This window comes from Cicer arietinum, chromosome 6 (assembly GCF_000331145.2).
Source record: "Cicer arietinum cultivar CDC Frontier isolate Library 1 chromosome 6, Cicar.CDCFrontier_v2.0, whole genome shotgun sequence".
NCBI lineage: Eukaryota > Viridiplantae > Streptophyta > Magnoliopsida > Fabales > Fabaceae > Cicer > Cicer arietinum.
In genome coordinates, this window is record NC_021165.2 from 1,881,986 (window position 1) to 1,896,985 (window position 15,000).

General features: G+C 27.3%; 2 protein-coding genes across 2 annotated transcripts; both read left to right on the plus strand.

Moving 5' to 3' along the window:
- Window positions 1-976: 976 nt before the first annotated feature.
- Window positions 977-2,280, plus strand: LOC101499398 (thaumatin-like protein). The gene is made up of 2 exons (XM_004503227.4): window positions 977-1,219; window positions 1,400-2,280. The coding sequence occupies exons 1-2, from the start codon at window positions 1,150-1,152 to the stop codon at window positions 2,083-2,085; spliced, it is 756 nt and encodes a 251-aa protein (XP_004503284.1). The 5' UTR covers window positions 977-1,149; the 3' UTR covers window positions 2,086-2,280.
- Window positions 2,281-13,905: 11,625 nt separating this feature from the next.
- LOC101499702 (probable calcium-binding protein CML27) lies at window positions 13,906-14,636 on the plus strand. Its single transcript, XM_012716591.3, is given in 2 exon segments — window positions 13,906-14,407; window positions 14,410-14,636. Coding segments are annotated over 2 exon segments (465 nt in total). The 5' UTR covers window positions 13,906-14,010; the 3' UTR covers window positions 14,478-14,636.
- Window positions 14,637-15,000: the final 364 nt, after the last annotated feature.

The following is a 15,000-nucleotide window of genomic DNA, read 5'->3' on the forward strand; positions in this document are numbered from 1 at the left end:
TAAAATTTTAAGTTAAAAAGTAAATCATACATTAAAATCGTAGGTTAAAATAATTAAATCAATTAAAAAATACATAATATTTCTTATTTTTTGTTATTATTTTTTAATTGTAACATTTGTCATATTTCTAGTTATGAGTTTAAATTTTTATCTAATAATGTCATAAATAAACTCATTTTAATACTTGCATTGACCTTTTTAAAATCATATTTGATCGTCATCTTAATATTCAAGCAAAAATAAATAAAAAAAAAAACCTTTACAAAAATAAAAAAGGTGGTACAATTTTAGTCTAAAAAGCAATTTTAAGTTTACAACTGAATTTGAAGACGTACAATAACATATACTAAAATAGTTGCATGATATGAATTGGATATGTTACCTATTGGCGGTACAGCATTCCACCGGAAAGATGTTCTTGATCGAGGTGGGAGAAAAAAAGATGCAATGCAATAGTAATGAATAATGATGAACGGTGTTGCGCTATCCGGCAGATTGATTCTCCCTTCATGTGAAATTTGTTTTGTATGGTACACTCAATGTACTCTACCCATTTCCTTTCTTGTTCTTTAATGCGACAACCCTTTCTTTTCCCCACTCACTCTTCCCCTCGGGACCTGAGCAATTTCAATTAATTTCTTGCAGCAAATCACACCCATTAACTTTAACACTAACGGCCTCTTTTATCTCTCCTCAATCAGGTGTTGTAAAGTGAAAACTAGCTTGGACACCCCACCGAGGAGGCCGTTGTTTACACTTTATAAAAGGCTGCCTCACTCTATTATTCTGCAATCAATAATGTTACCAAGATAATTAATATGAATCACAAATATTTTAATTCTACTGTTTAAAATTTATATTAATATTAATATAATTTGGTTGATTTTTTTTACAAAATATTAATTTATATTTTAACTAACAAAAAGAAATAAAAAAAATGGATTTAAATATAGTGTTAGAGAATATATCCCTAGCTAATTTAAGAAATGCCCGTTGCCCCGTATTCCAACCCACTTTATTAAACTAACTCACTGGCAGCAATGAAGCCAAAACCCAATTTTATGTTGGTTTTACCATTTGTTAAACCTACCTACCATTCGTCCCTATAAAAAGCACCGTCTAACACCACTCCCAACAAGCATTGCATCCATGGCCTCAATGTTGATACCCCTTCTCACCACTCTCTTCTTCACCACTTTCCTCATCTCCCAAACTCCAGGTAATTTAATTAATCTCCTTTCACTCTCACTCACTTACACGCACATTTTTCTTTTGACGGAATAATTTCTTTTTTAAATGTAAAAAACACACAGATCATATCACTATTAATTATTTTACATATATTTATTATCACATTACGATCCACCCATTAAAGTCGGTTGTTGTTTGATGTTAACAGTATTGAAGGTTTCAGCAGCAGCAATAATACTATACAACAAGTGTCCCCACCCAGTGTGGCCCGGAATCCAGCCCAGCGCAGGAAAGCCCATTCTGGCCCGCGGAGGGTTCAATCTCCCACCAAACAAAGCCTATTCCCTCCAAGTCCCACCCCTCTGGTCAGGGCGCTTCTGGGGCCGTCACGGATGCACCTTCGATTCGACCGGACACGGGCGTTGTGCCACTGGAGACTGCGGCGGGTCTCTCTTCTGCAACGGCATCGGAGGAACACCACCGGCAACACTAGCCGAGTTCACACTTGGAAACGATCAAGATTTCTACGACGTGAGTCTGGTAGACGGTTACAACTTGCCGATTTCCATTACACCATTCAAGGGATCTGGAAAGTGTAGCTACGCGGGTTGTGTGAGTGATCTCAACTTGATGTGTCCAGTGGGTCTTCAGGTGAGGTCACGCGACAAGAAGCGCGTGGTGGCTTGTAAGAGTGCTTGTTCTGCTTTTAACTCACCTAGGTATTGCTGTACTGGTAACTTTGGAAGCCCACAGGCCTGTAAGCCCACCGCTTATTCCAGGATCTTTAAAACTGCTTGCCCAAAGGCCTATTCCTATGCCTATGATGACCCTACCAGCATTTCTACTTGCACTAATGCTAGCTATTTGATCACTTTTTGCCCTCATCCCCGCTGATCTTTTTCTATTATTCTCCACTTAATTAATTAATTAGTTAGCTACTACTACTAGCATCACATTATCAATTATGTTACCGTTACGCCCTTTATATTTCTTTATTTTATGTTGATGGATACTTTCAATTTCGTACTAGTCTACTACTTCTCTTGTAACTTTATATCAACTCTTATTATTATGGTAGGTTGAGCTTAATTTGGTTACAAAATTTATGCGTTTTTCTGAATGTTCGCTAAAATGGGTTTAAAATGTTACCAATTACATTACTTTGAATGAAATACAAGGATTTTGTACGCTCACCTTTTAATAGTAGTACTTATTATCTCCAGTTCCACACGGTAGTAAATGAACCTAAATTTGTTAATATTGTCACTCTCGGAACAATATGATCCTTATCTCTCAGGAGTACCTTCAACTCAATCTTGCTTTTAGCCTTTTCCTTCCTTCCTTGCTCTTTAAACCTTTTGAGATGATACTACCAGAACCTTATAGCTATGTCTTACTACCTAATTTATTTCATTACTAAAGGTTCTTAAACAAAAATATGATAATTTTTTATTTTCATTTATCCATCTCCTATTCCGAAAAGTTAAAAATGATGCGATTAAATTTAAGATCTTTAACCTTTGATTCATTATATTTATTTTGATACATCTTTAAGCTTCGTAGGGTTGTCTTAAAGCATATGGTCCGAAGAAGTTCAATTCATACTAGTGTGCATGATAGAGCATTTATTGGAACAAATCTTCCTTAATGGTATGGAGGGTGAAATTTGGAGAACAAATATTATATTTTAATTTTTTTAAAAGAATATATAATTTTCAATTAAACTTTTATTCATTCTTAAAAGTATATTCTAACTTTGTTAGTTTATTTGGGTTTAGGACTTAATTGGATGTATGCTCCTAACATTATGTGCAATTATTGAAATACTATACCCATAAAGGGTTCTAATTCCAGTGGAGAATTCTGAATAAATAAAATTAAGAGAAACATATACAATGAAATGAAAGTCAGTGTGAACATCAACTCTCGAATGATGATGCATTGTTAATTAGGAGGTTCTCCCACCTGATTGAATGATGTTTTGGATAGGTGATTATGGTCTAATATGTGATGTATCAGCCTATCTTTTCTAAATATTGGGGGATTGAAGAAATCCAACAATCTGTAGGTCTATTTTTTTTTTTAGACACACGAGATATAATTGGCTCAATACAAACTAAATTATGAATTAATCTTAAGGCAGAGATTGAGATAAAATAGTTCCTATAATAATTAATAACAAAGTCATATATCGAAGCTTATATTAAGTAACAGATAAACAAGTTCACAGATATTAATGACTTCATAATATATTTTTTTTATGTGTCTCACTTAGTTAAGTGAAGATGGATATGAAAGAGACTATTTTGAAGAAAAAGGCAACCACTAAAAGAGAAGAATAAACTATATATATATTTTCAATTTTGTCAAACCAATTTCAAAAAAACATTGATTTAACATTTGTTAACTGTTGGATCGGATTGATTTTTTGATACAAGGTTAGCAACATATATTTCTTTGTTTTCAACAGTTGGATCGGCAAAACGACGTATAAAAGGGAGAAACCGTACTCGCACACTAGCAAGTTTTTTGGATATTTTTTTGGATATTTTTTCTTCTTGTTGTTTTTCATTTGTAAGCTTTAAGGCTTTGATATCTTGGCTGATTGTAGGCACAATTTATGCATGATATTGAAACTCTCTTGTACCCTTATTTGATTATAAATGATGTATTTCTTTGATCTGGACCACATATGATTTTTTACCCTAACATTTAGGGTTTTCCATGTTAAAATATCAATGTTCTTTACTATGCTTTTATTTAATCAATTTTGTTGTCATGTATTTGTTCTTACTCCTCACGGGTTCTTGTCAGTCTGGAGAATTTTATATCAGGTTCTTATTATTTTTCATCGTGTTTCTGTGTTTGATTATGAGGTGATTAAAAAGAATTTTAAAAATTTGATTTTAGTTAAAAGTGAGTTGAATGTAAAGTAATTTAAGTTTAAATTTTTATAAAAGTGATTTCAACCATAAAATTTAGTGTAAAAATCATTTTTTGACTCCAAATATGCTAATGTCAATTTTACAACTCCATAATATGCCAACAATTTTGGAGGTAGAATTATTTATGCTCAACAACGTCCAAATATATCAATGTCAATTTTACAACTCCAAAATTAAACCGAATACGCACGAAATATGATAGAGTTGGAAAATCTCAATGACAAAGACAAAAATAAAATAGATGATCTCTAAATGATAAAAAAAAAATTAGTTAATTACAGTTTTAGTCCCATTGTTTTTACTAATTTACAAAATTAATCCACCTCTAATTTTTTAACTAAAAAACTATGATATGACATGCTTTTAATAATGTGTCTTGTGATACAATGATGTAGAATATTGATTAACACTCACAAAATCGTAATAAAATACCGTAAAAAACTAACTTTAACTTCATATTTTTAATTTTATTAATGACATATGAATAATTAATATATTTGAATGATTTTATATAATGGAATTATATCTCATGTTATTTAAAATACATTGAATCGTTATTTTTTAGTTCAAATATTTGAAAGATGTACTAAAACTACCAATTTTTAAAATAGATTGACCAATTTTGTTAATTGGTAAAAATATATGATCAAAACAGCAAGTCAACAATTAAGTCAAAAAAATTAAATGCATGTTTTACATAATTGATTTTATCTTGAAACTATAATTTATTTCTTTTGAGTCTAAGCGTGATTTTTACGATAAACATTATTAACATTATTGTTGAACTTACTTCTATCTGAATATATTCGATCATAAATTAATTACCTTTAACTCAATTTTAACTAAAATTAATTTCACAAACTTAATTCATTGGGAATCAATTTTGACTATCACATAATTACTAAATACACATTTACTATGAATATTAAATGTATAGAGTTAGCAATTAGATACGATAAGTTATTCTTTCCGCAACAACTATGAATAAATAAAAAATTATTTATTTATTCTAAAATTTGGATGAATTATATCAATTTTAAATATTTTTTGTACTTACATATTTTTTTTGCTCGAAGGGAGTAGTTGAGATGAGTACACTCCTATATTATGTCAGAATATTAGTTAAGACTCCTTCAATTATATGATAAATAGGTCATCATGAATCTGTGGGTAAGTAAACCACTCATTTATACTGGGATTTAGCTACTGAGTAGAGTCATACAAAAAATGTTGTTGGTTCAACTCTCATCCTCAAAAAAATCACCACAATGGTAACGTTTTATTTGATGTAATGTTTTATTTTATGATATATTTAATGTATATATAATAAGAAACTAAATAAAAATAAAAATTTATTCGATTATCTTTATAAAAATATATAGTATAAATAAAATAAAATAAAATAAAATAAAGATAAATTAAGAAATAATAAATTTGATATTATATTTAAAAAATATATGATTGATTAATTTTATAAAATATGTATACTTTATGATAAAGGTATTTTTAGTATTTTATATAATATAACAAATTATTATAAAAATTATAAACATTAATTTAAATTTTTAAAATAAATGTAATTTTTTATAATAATAGTTTTTTTATTTATATAAAATATATATTAAAGCTTTATTTTATTTACTTAACAAATAAAATATGTCAATTTAATTAATTATTATGCTTAAAAAAGTGATATTGTTTATCAAATAATGTCAATAGATTTTTTAAATATATAGTTATTTGGTTACGTGCTTTTTTTTTAGTATCTTTTTAAATCCATGTCATTCGCACAAATATTATTTCCATTTTATGTTTCATCAGCAGCGATCATAGAGATCGCCAATCACTCATATGGATACACATCATAACCGTCATGTGAATAAAGTAGTAATACTAATCACAATGAAGAGAGAGTTTGAATTGTGATCTTTTTTTAAAATCTTAATTTTTGAGTCTAATTTAAATTAACTCAAGATCAATATTAATTTTTAATAAAAAGTTCAAAATATTCAAAGTGAGTTAAAACTGAATTAAAAAAAAATTATTTTTAAGTGATATATAATTAGTGAATGAGAAATAAATAAGGATAAGGATTAGAAAATCACACAATGACGTATCATCGTTCACTCAAGGTAGACTACGTATAGTCCTCATAATTTTGTGAGTTATTTTCACTAATGTGATTGACATAAGAACTTTATTGCATCACACTACCTTTCTTAATTACTCTTCATCAGTTTCAGAATTTACCTTTTAACCTTAAAAGGATTGTTTAAGTTATATTTCAGTATATAAAATATTTTTACAAGTTACCTTTTAATAACTAAAAGGATTTTTATAATATACTCAAGTTATTTTAAGAGATAGACTTGTTCAAATGATTTGTATGATAAAATAGTTTATGATTAGAATCTATTTAACACTTGTTCGAGATTAATTATCAATAATTACTCAATAAATATATCATTGAATAAAATAAGATAGAGTTATAGTTTTGCTTGAGTGAAGAGTTTTGTTGTTTGAATATTAATGTTTAAATATTGAAATGATTGTTTTAAAAAGTGAAAGAATTGTCTTCTCCTTTATATTCTTTTTATAGATGAAGAGAGAGTTAGAAAGGCTCAATATAGCTATTACTTAACTTGAGCAAAATGTTTGTGTAAATTGAATTTTAATAGACACGTGTGTTATTCGATTCAAAATATTCTTCTACAAAACTAGAACATTTTTGATTATATGTTTGTATGAAAAATGTGTATGAGTGATTGAATGATTGTGAAGTGTTAGTCATTTGTCTTAGAAACATGTTGAGCTTCCTGTAAAAAGTGCATCAATAGTTTACCGTCGTCCTTGCTCATTGTTCGTCAATGGATATCAATCTGGTCGTCGATTTAGAGGCGATTTACTTCTTAGGATCTTCAACTTGAGTTCTGGGTTTGATTATTGATTTGAGTAAAATTGATATTCTTTAACTTGAGGTTTGAATTATGCAAAATGATTTATTTTAATTATGTCTTTAAAATAAATAACCATCATGTTTTTTTTTAAATATATAAAAACCATAATGTTAATTTATAAACCATAATGTTCTTTTATAAATCAATATCGAGTTTAAGTAAGACACGATCTTCTTGATTTATTTCATGGTGAGATCGTTAATTGTTGTATGATTGTGTTTGATCACCTATCTTTGAATAAATCACTGAAAAATACAAGTTAAATAGCAACATAATTAGAATCATGGTTAGTGATTAATTAATTATTTGTTTATATTCAAAACACTTGATTTAAGATTTTGTCTCAACAGTGAGTTTACATCATGTGAACAATTAGTTTTGACTAGAACCATCAACAAGGTAATTGTCAACAACGTTGGCATCAAATGTTAGGTTGATATATACTTTGTTTAGGACAAATTGCACGAGTCTTGAATCACACGAATTTTCCTTTTAAAGTTTAAATACTCTTACATCAACAATATGGTTGGAATGATGGTGAGATTAGCTCTATTACAACTACAACAAACGGATTTCAAGATTTCATGTTCAACACAACACTCACACCTCAATCTTTGTACAAGTCCTCAACTATTGATGATGAAGGTGACCAAGAACTTGAATCAAAGGAAAAAGTACAAATGTGTCAATCAATTCTTAACGTAATTGACGACCTTTTTGATGTGACATTTTAAAATATTGATAATATGTATTTTCTTGACGTGTTTAAAAAAAAAATAATGTATTAAACTTCTAGTTGATATCTCATATAGAAATATGGTCCCTATATTTTTTATTTCACACTTTTGATTTATCTTTAATGTTTTTAAAATTAAAGACAACATTTAAAATTTGGATGATGTGAAAGATTTAGTTGACATGGCAACAAGTTCGTTGACTATGAAACCACTTTTTTTACTCATTTGATTTTAAATATAAGATAAATTTATATAATTAAAAGTTGATGTATTTATATCAAATTTAAAATCAAATACATAAATTATTTTGTATATATTTTCTTTTATCTAGAGTCCTCGAGGGAGTAATTATTTAACGGAAAAGGCTAACATATGTTATGAGGACACGTATTAATTGTTCAAATGTAAAATTTTATATTATAATTTATATTTTCGATTATTTTAAAATTTAAACATTATAATTTTAATAAAATATTTCTATTTTTAGTATGTTTAAGGTATGTCTTTAAACATGTAATTTAGGATATATGTAAATCTCAACTTTATTTTATAATCATAAATATTTTTTAATTTAATTTACACTTAATTATATTGTTGGTATATCTATTATTATCAATTTGTATCATCGTATTATATATCACATTATTTAAAATATAATCATGGTTAAAAAATAAAAATACAAAAACTATGACTATAAAAATAAAAGACTAAAAACGCAATTAATCATTTAATTTATAATCATCATTCTTTATGTTTTGAGCGCCCCCATAACTAGGGTGTTCAAAAAAACCAAAAACTGAACCAAACTGCCGAACCGAACCGAACCGAACTGCTTTTGAACTGAACTGGTTTAAGAACCGAACTGTTTTCGAACTGATTTTGTAAAACCAGAACTGAACCGAACCGGTTTTTCAATTCAAAAAACCGAACCGAACCGGTTTTTTGTTTAAAAAAACCAAAACGAACCGGTTTTTATTTCAAAAAACTTGAACCGAATTTTTTTTAGTCGTAATTAGGGGTAATTATGAAAATTTTGGCCTATATGAACAAAAAAAGTTAAGTTAAACCAGTTCGGTTTGGTTCAAAATAATAAACCGGTGCACCACTTTTATAAACCGGTTCGGTTCGGTTCTTTGAACTGAAAACCGGTTCAGTTCGGTTTTTCCAAACTGAAAAACAGTTCGGTTCAATTTTCAAATGGTTCTAGTGCAGAACTGAACTTTGCCCACCCCTACCCATAACCTCTTTCACTATTCACCAACACTTTCCCTTCCCTCTCTCATTATGCTTTCCATTTTGTATTCACCGGAAATTAGTGTTTTCCTATTATTGTCTAATGGAGTGGGGGAAAAGTACAAAGAAGGGAAAGTTAACCATCCCCTCCCTTAACTTTGACTTTGCAAAGAGCTTTACATTTGTTCTTGACAACATAGACTGTTACTTTTTCTACCGTTAGGAAAAAACATGGTTTGACAACATAGACTGTTACTTTTTCTACCGTTAGGAAAAAACATGGTTTGACAACATAGAAAATTGTCCTAGACAATGGAACAGATATCGCATCGGTTAAATTGACTTATAATATTAATAATAACTAATTAATTAAAAGTTTTTAAAGTTATAAAAGAATAAAAACGATTGAGCGGTTTCTTAGACAAATTAAAAAAACACTTCTTAAGAAACTAAAAAAGTTAAAATAATGTTAAAATTTATATTTTTATAATTGACTAGTTTTTATAATCTGACTAATTTTACAATTGAGCGGTTTCTTAGACTAATTTTTATATTTTTAAATCAATGAATAAAATTAGTTCTCCAATTTTAAAATATAATAATTTGTTTTATATTTTGATATTTTGACTATAAAATAGCGATATGACATAATTTAATAAAATGTATCATATGATACGATGTGAAGATATATACTCGTTAAATCACAAATAAAATTCGTTAAAAATTTCAATTTAAAATTTAAATTTTTTTTATTTTATAATTTAATTAATGATATATAAATATTAATACATCTAAATAATTTTATATCATCAAATTGTATGTCATAACATTTAAAATATGTTAAATTATCATTTTCTTGATTAAAAAAATATAAAATATCAAAACTGACTACTTTTAAAATAAAATGACTAATTTTATAAATTAATGAAAATACAAGATACCAAAACTACAATTAAGTATTTTATTTTAAGATGTCAAAATATTTAATATACTATTTTTAAGAGAATAATCATTTTATCAAGTTGTATAATAATTAAAAGGTACAATTAAAAAAATATTTCATCCATATTCAAACATATAAAAAAATAATCAACAAAATAAATATATTTAATTTAAATTTTAGACTAAATTAATTTTTTTGTTCAAACTTTATTAAAGTTAGATTAAAAATTAAATTTTCAAAAAAAAATCCTGCTAAGTAGACATTTTGATCAAACGTAGAGTCGTGAAACAAATATAAAATGACACTAAACTTAAAACTCTATGTATCCCTTTCTGCATTTCAATTGATGCAAATTGGTTCCTTTGCAATTGCATCACTAACCGCGTATTAATCGTGTGCTTGGCCGCGTGTACGTTAACCGTGTGCGTCCCTACCAAACAAACATGCACACGTCACCAGAAACATATTCCTAGACATCGTAGGCTATCTACAAGATATGTTAAAAGTATGTCATAAAATCCACGTGGGTCTTGCCTTTCCTATAGCGTAGTTCCTTTCCGTTAGTAACCTTTCCATTTGATCAATTATTGATCCATTTGATCAATAATTATAACTATTTTTAATTAAAATCATACTAAATAGCAAGAAATATTTTTTTTTAAAGAAAGATAAGAATGATTATTTGTCTTGATTCATTAAAAAACTAATTTAGACTTAAAAAAAAATTTATACATAGATGTATTAAAATGATAAAAACTAATATTTTTCTTTAATAAGTTGTTTTTTCTTTTTTACACACCAGAAAATTATAATAAAATACTACTCTCTATCAAAATAAATAAATAATATTAGTACTAGTCTAACGTGCTGCAAACTATCTTTTTTCTAGATATACATTACACAGTTGTGAGTCGTGACAGAGATTCACGAGTGACATGAGACCCATTCCATTATTCCTTACCCGCCGAAATGGAAAAACTTTTGGTCAACAATTAAAGTCTCGCCAATACTAGAATGTATGTTTTTCTTTTCCTAAAAAATAAAAATAAAAACAGTCTGGTCATTGTTCATTCAAGATTGAATCAATCTATTTAAACGCCGAACCTGAAAAATTCCGGGACAAACTTTATTATTTTTTTTTAAAGAGAAACATTATAAAAGAATATTGTTTAAATATATTTTTTTTGTTTTTTAAATATGTTTTATTTTGATTTTAATTTCTATATTTTATTTTATTTATACTTTTATAAATTCTAATAAATTTTAGAAAAGTTATTTATGAATCTTTTTTAATAAAAAAAATAGTAACATGATTTATTTTAGATGAAGTGGCACATGATAACCGTATCATTTTTGTTGACTAAATAATATGTAAAATTAAAATTTATTTTATTAATTCATTCAATCATTTAATAAAAAGACTTAAAATTAATTAAGTAATTAATAAATCAATTTAGTAATAAAAACTCAATAATCTTCGTCTTTAATTCTAAACTTTTTAATAAAAAATCAACCATCTTTATCTTCAAATTGCAAAATTTTATGTTTAGTTCCAAACCCTTAAAATTTATTCATCTTCAAACCCTCTTGATAATATACAACAATTCTCTATCAACTGTATTTAGTTCAGAAATTGTGGCTTACTATATACCTGCTCACAACAAACTTATTTTATAGCAGCTTTTTCAAAATTCCTATATTTTTAGTTCAATAAAAATCTCAAATTTACCCACAAATTGTTTTTCAAGACTAAACTATGAAGTAATAAGCGTCTGTAAAGAACTTTGCTAAATTCTTGAAGATGAAAATTTTTTTTTGAAAATGAATAAACTTTTAGGGTTTTGATCTGAATATAAGAATTTATAATTTGAAAATTAATAAATTAGGTTTGAAGAGGAAGATTATTGAATTTTTATTAAAAAATTTGGAATTGAAAATAAAGAATATTGAGATTTTATTATTAAATTGGTTTATTGATTAATTAATTAATTTTTAAGTTTTTTTATTAAATGATTAAATGAATTACTAAAATGAATTTTAATTTTAAATATTAAATATTGTGTACTCCACAACAATTACACGATCACCATGTGTCATTTCATCTAAAATTAATCAAGTCATTATTTTTTACCAAAAATTATTCATAAAAGATATTTTTAAAACTTATTATTTACAAAGATATAAATAAATAAAAAATTTGCGGAGATTAAAATTAAAATGAAATAAATTTACAAGGAAAAAAAACATTTATGTGACATATATAGATATAGTATATTTTCTATGCATGTAAAAACAAAGTTGGATCCTTTAATTTGTAAATTATATATATAAAAATAAAGTATAATGTTATATTTTTTAAAGAGGGAGACAACTATATGAGATTTTTTTAATAAGGTTAAATCACACTTTTTTCTTCTATACGGATATTAATTCAAAAATTATTCAAAAGAAGGTCGACAAAATTCATTAATAATATTACAACACCAACACATAAGCAATAACAACAATTTAAAGAAACTTAAATAATTATATGTATTTATATGTGTTAGTAGTAAATATGAAACATATCTCAAATATAAAATGTCAAATATTACATAAATAATGATAATTGAGATTATTATAATATAGAGTTCACCCTTAATACCTCTAGATTTGTCTTTGTCATGTATAATATAGACATAAATAGATATATTTTAATTAAAAAATATATTTTTCCTCGTAAACATTTATATATATATATATATTAAATTAAGAAATTATCCAATTTGTGCTAATATGTTTTCATCACATAGGAATACATTCAAATTTTTAACTATCGCTTCTCAATCATGAAACTTGAGCAATTCTACGTATTTCATCAAATAGAAAACATTCAAATGACGGGTTATTTAATCATTCGAAAGACATTTGTGCAAACAATGACAAATTACGAAAGATCTTGTAACTAATGCTTAGGCAAACTATATGTCATACGATGGTTTAGTTACATTACACTAATGAATAAAATGGGTAAAGTAGCAACATTTGCATTTGTTTCTTCTTGTCGTTTAGGCAACAACCCAACATTTTGTTGGCATTTAACTCCATATTTATAGTGATATGTAATTCTACATTGGTATGTGAGTGTGAAGATGCAACTTTTGTAGTCTTTGTCTTTGTTGTTTGTTTCATAAAAGACATTTTCTTCATCGTTCTTATATCTTTTTTTACATTCTCGTTTTTGAATGTGCGTTATTGTTTTTTATGTTCACGTTTTTGAATGTGTGATTTCATGTAAAAGATGTATTGTGGTTTAATATAAATATTATTGACGTTGTTTTATAAATTAGATTATATTTTAGTGAATTTTTCATTGCAGGGATTAAATTATTCATATAATTATTGTCAGATACTGTATTGTCTATCTTAAATTATCGTAACGATCTAATTGTCCATTTTTTTAATAAAAATTACAAGTGAGAGAATCAATTGACAAGTCATCCGATAACTTAATAAAAAATATTCTATTTTCTAACTGTAGTTTATATAAATACTAATTCGGTCTAATGTATTTTATTTAAGTACTAAAAAGTGTTTTTATTTTCTCAAATATTAAAATAAATCTTTAAAAATTTCTAAATAACAAAATGAGCCTTTACTCAAAGAGCAACAAATTCAGTAATAGTTAAATTCCCGCTGGTCATTGTCACACATTATTAATATCCAATTAAAAATCAAAATATATTTTACCTTAAAAAATTAGAATAAAAATGTACCAACAAGTTGGAGGTTTCTAAAAAAATCGAAATATTGCAGCAAAAAGAAATAGAAAAGTACTATATGCTTTAAAAAATGTCCTGTCAGTCAATAGTCGGGACGCGCATTATAATCCAAACGAAACAAGTATTTATAGTCTCAAATGGATCACCGTTTCATTCACCACACACACTTTTTCATTTTCAGTTATTCCCTTTCTAAATCCATTCACCGTAACTTCCCTCTTTCTCTCGAAACGAACGCTAACGATGGCGACGAATCCAACCGTCACCGAACAAAACACTGAAACGAGCACCAAACCCTCCGTTTACTTCGAAGACATGGACGAAGTTAAGCGAGTTTTCACTCGCTTCGACGCCAACGGCGACGGCAAGATCTCTGTCACCGAGTTGGACAACGTCCTTCGCACTCTCGGATCGGGTGTTCCACATGATGAGGTCCAGCGCGTTATGGAAGACCTTGACACCGACAACGACGGTTTTATTAACCTCTCGGAGTTCGCCGCCTTCTGCCGCTCCGGTTCGACAGACGGCGGCGCCTCAGAGCTACGTGATGCCTTCGATCTGTACGATAAGGACAAGAACGGCCTCATCTCCGCAACGGAACTCTGTCAGGTGTTGAACAGCCTCGGAATGAAGTGTTCCGTTGAGATGAAAACGTTAACTTCGACGAGTTCAAACAGATGATGTCCAATAACAGTGCCAATGGAAATTAACTAATAGACATTTTCGTTTTTTTTTTTTTTTTTTTTTTTTAATTTACTCTAACTAACAGATCTGCGCATGTGGCAATGCGTTCTTGATTCGCTGTAGCTGTTGTTACGTTTCTTCTTGTTTCCACTTTTTATATAAATAATTTCCGTTTCACTTTGTAATCGTAGATTCAAATTATGCTTGTTGAGTTGTGGGAAGTTTTGGTTGATTTTGGTCTGAGTCGTCCTAGGCAGCTTTAACATTGAATTCGGCAGAAACCAATTAAATATAAACATTAAATATATTTTTTATTAAAATAATAATATATTAAGAATATTAATATCAAATTAGTTAAAAGTAATTAATTTTTATTTATTAGTATTTAGTTCTACTTTTTGAGTAGTCAAAATTAAATTTAGAAATGTAAAATAGATTAAAACTTAGGATTTGTGGTTCTGAGTTTAAATATTATTTTTAGACTGAAATTTATTATCTAACTCACTTTTACTTAAATATATTTGAATATAATATTTTTTTTAAACTTAT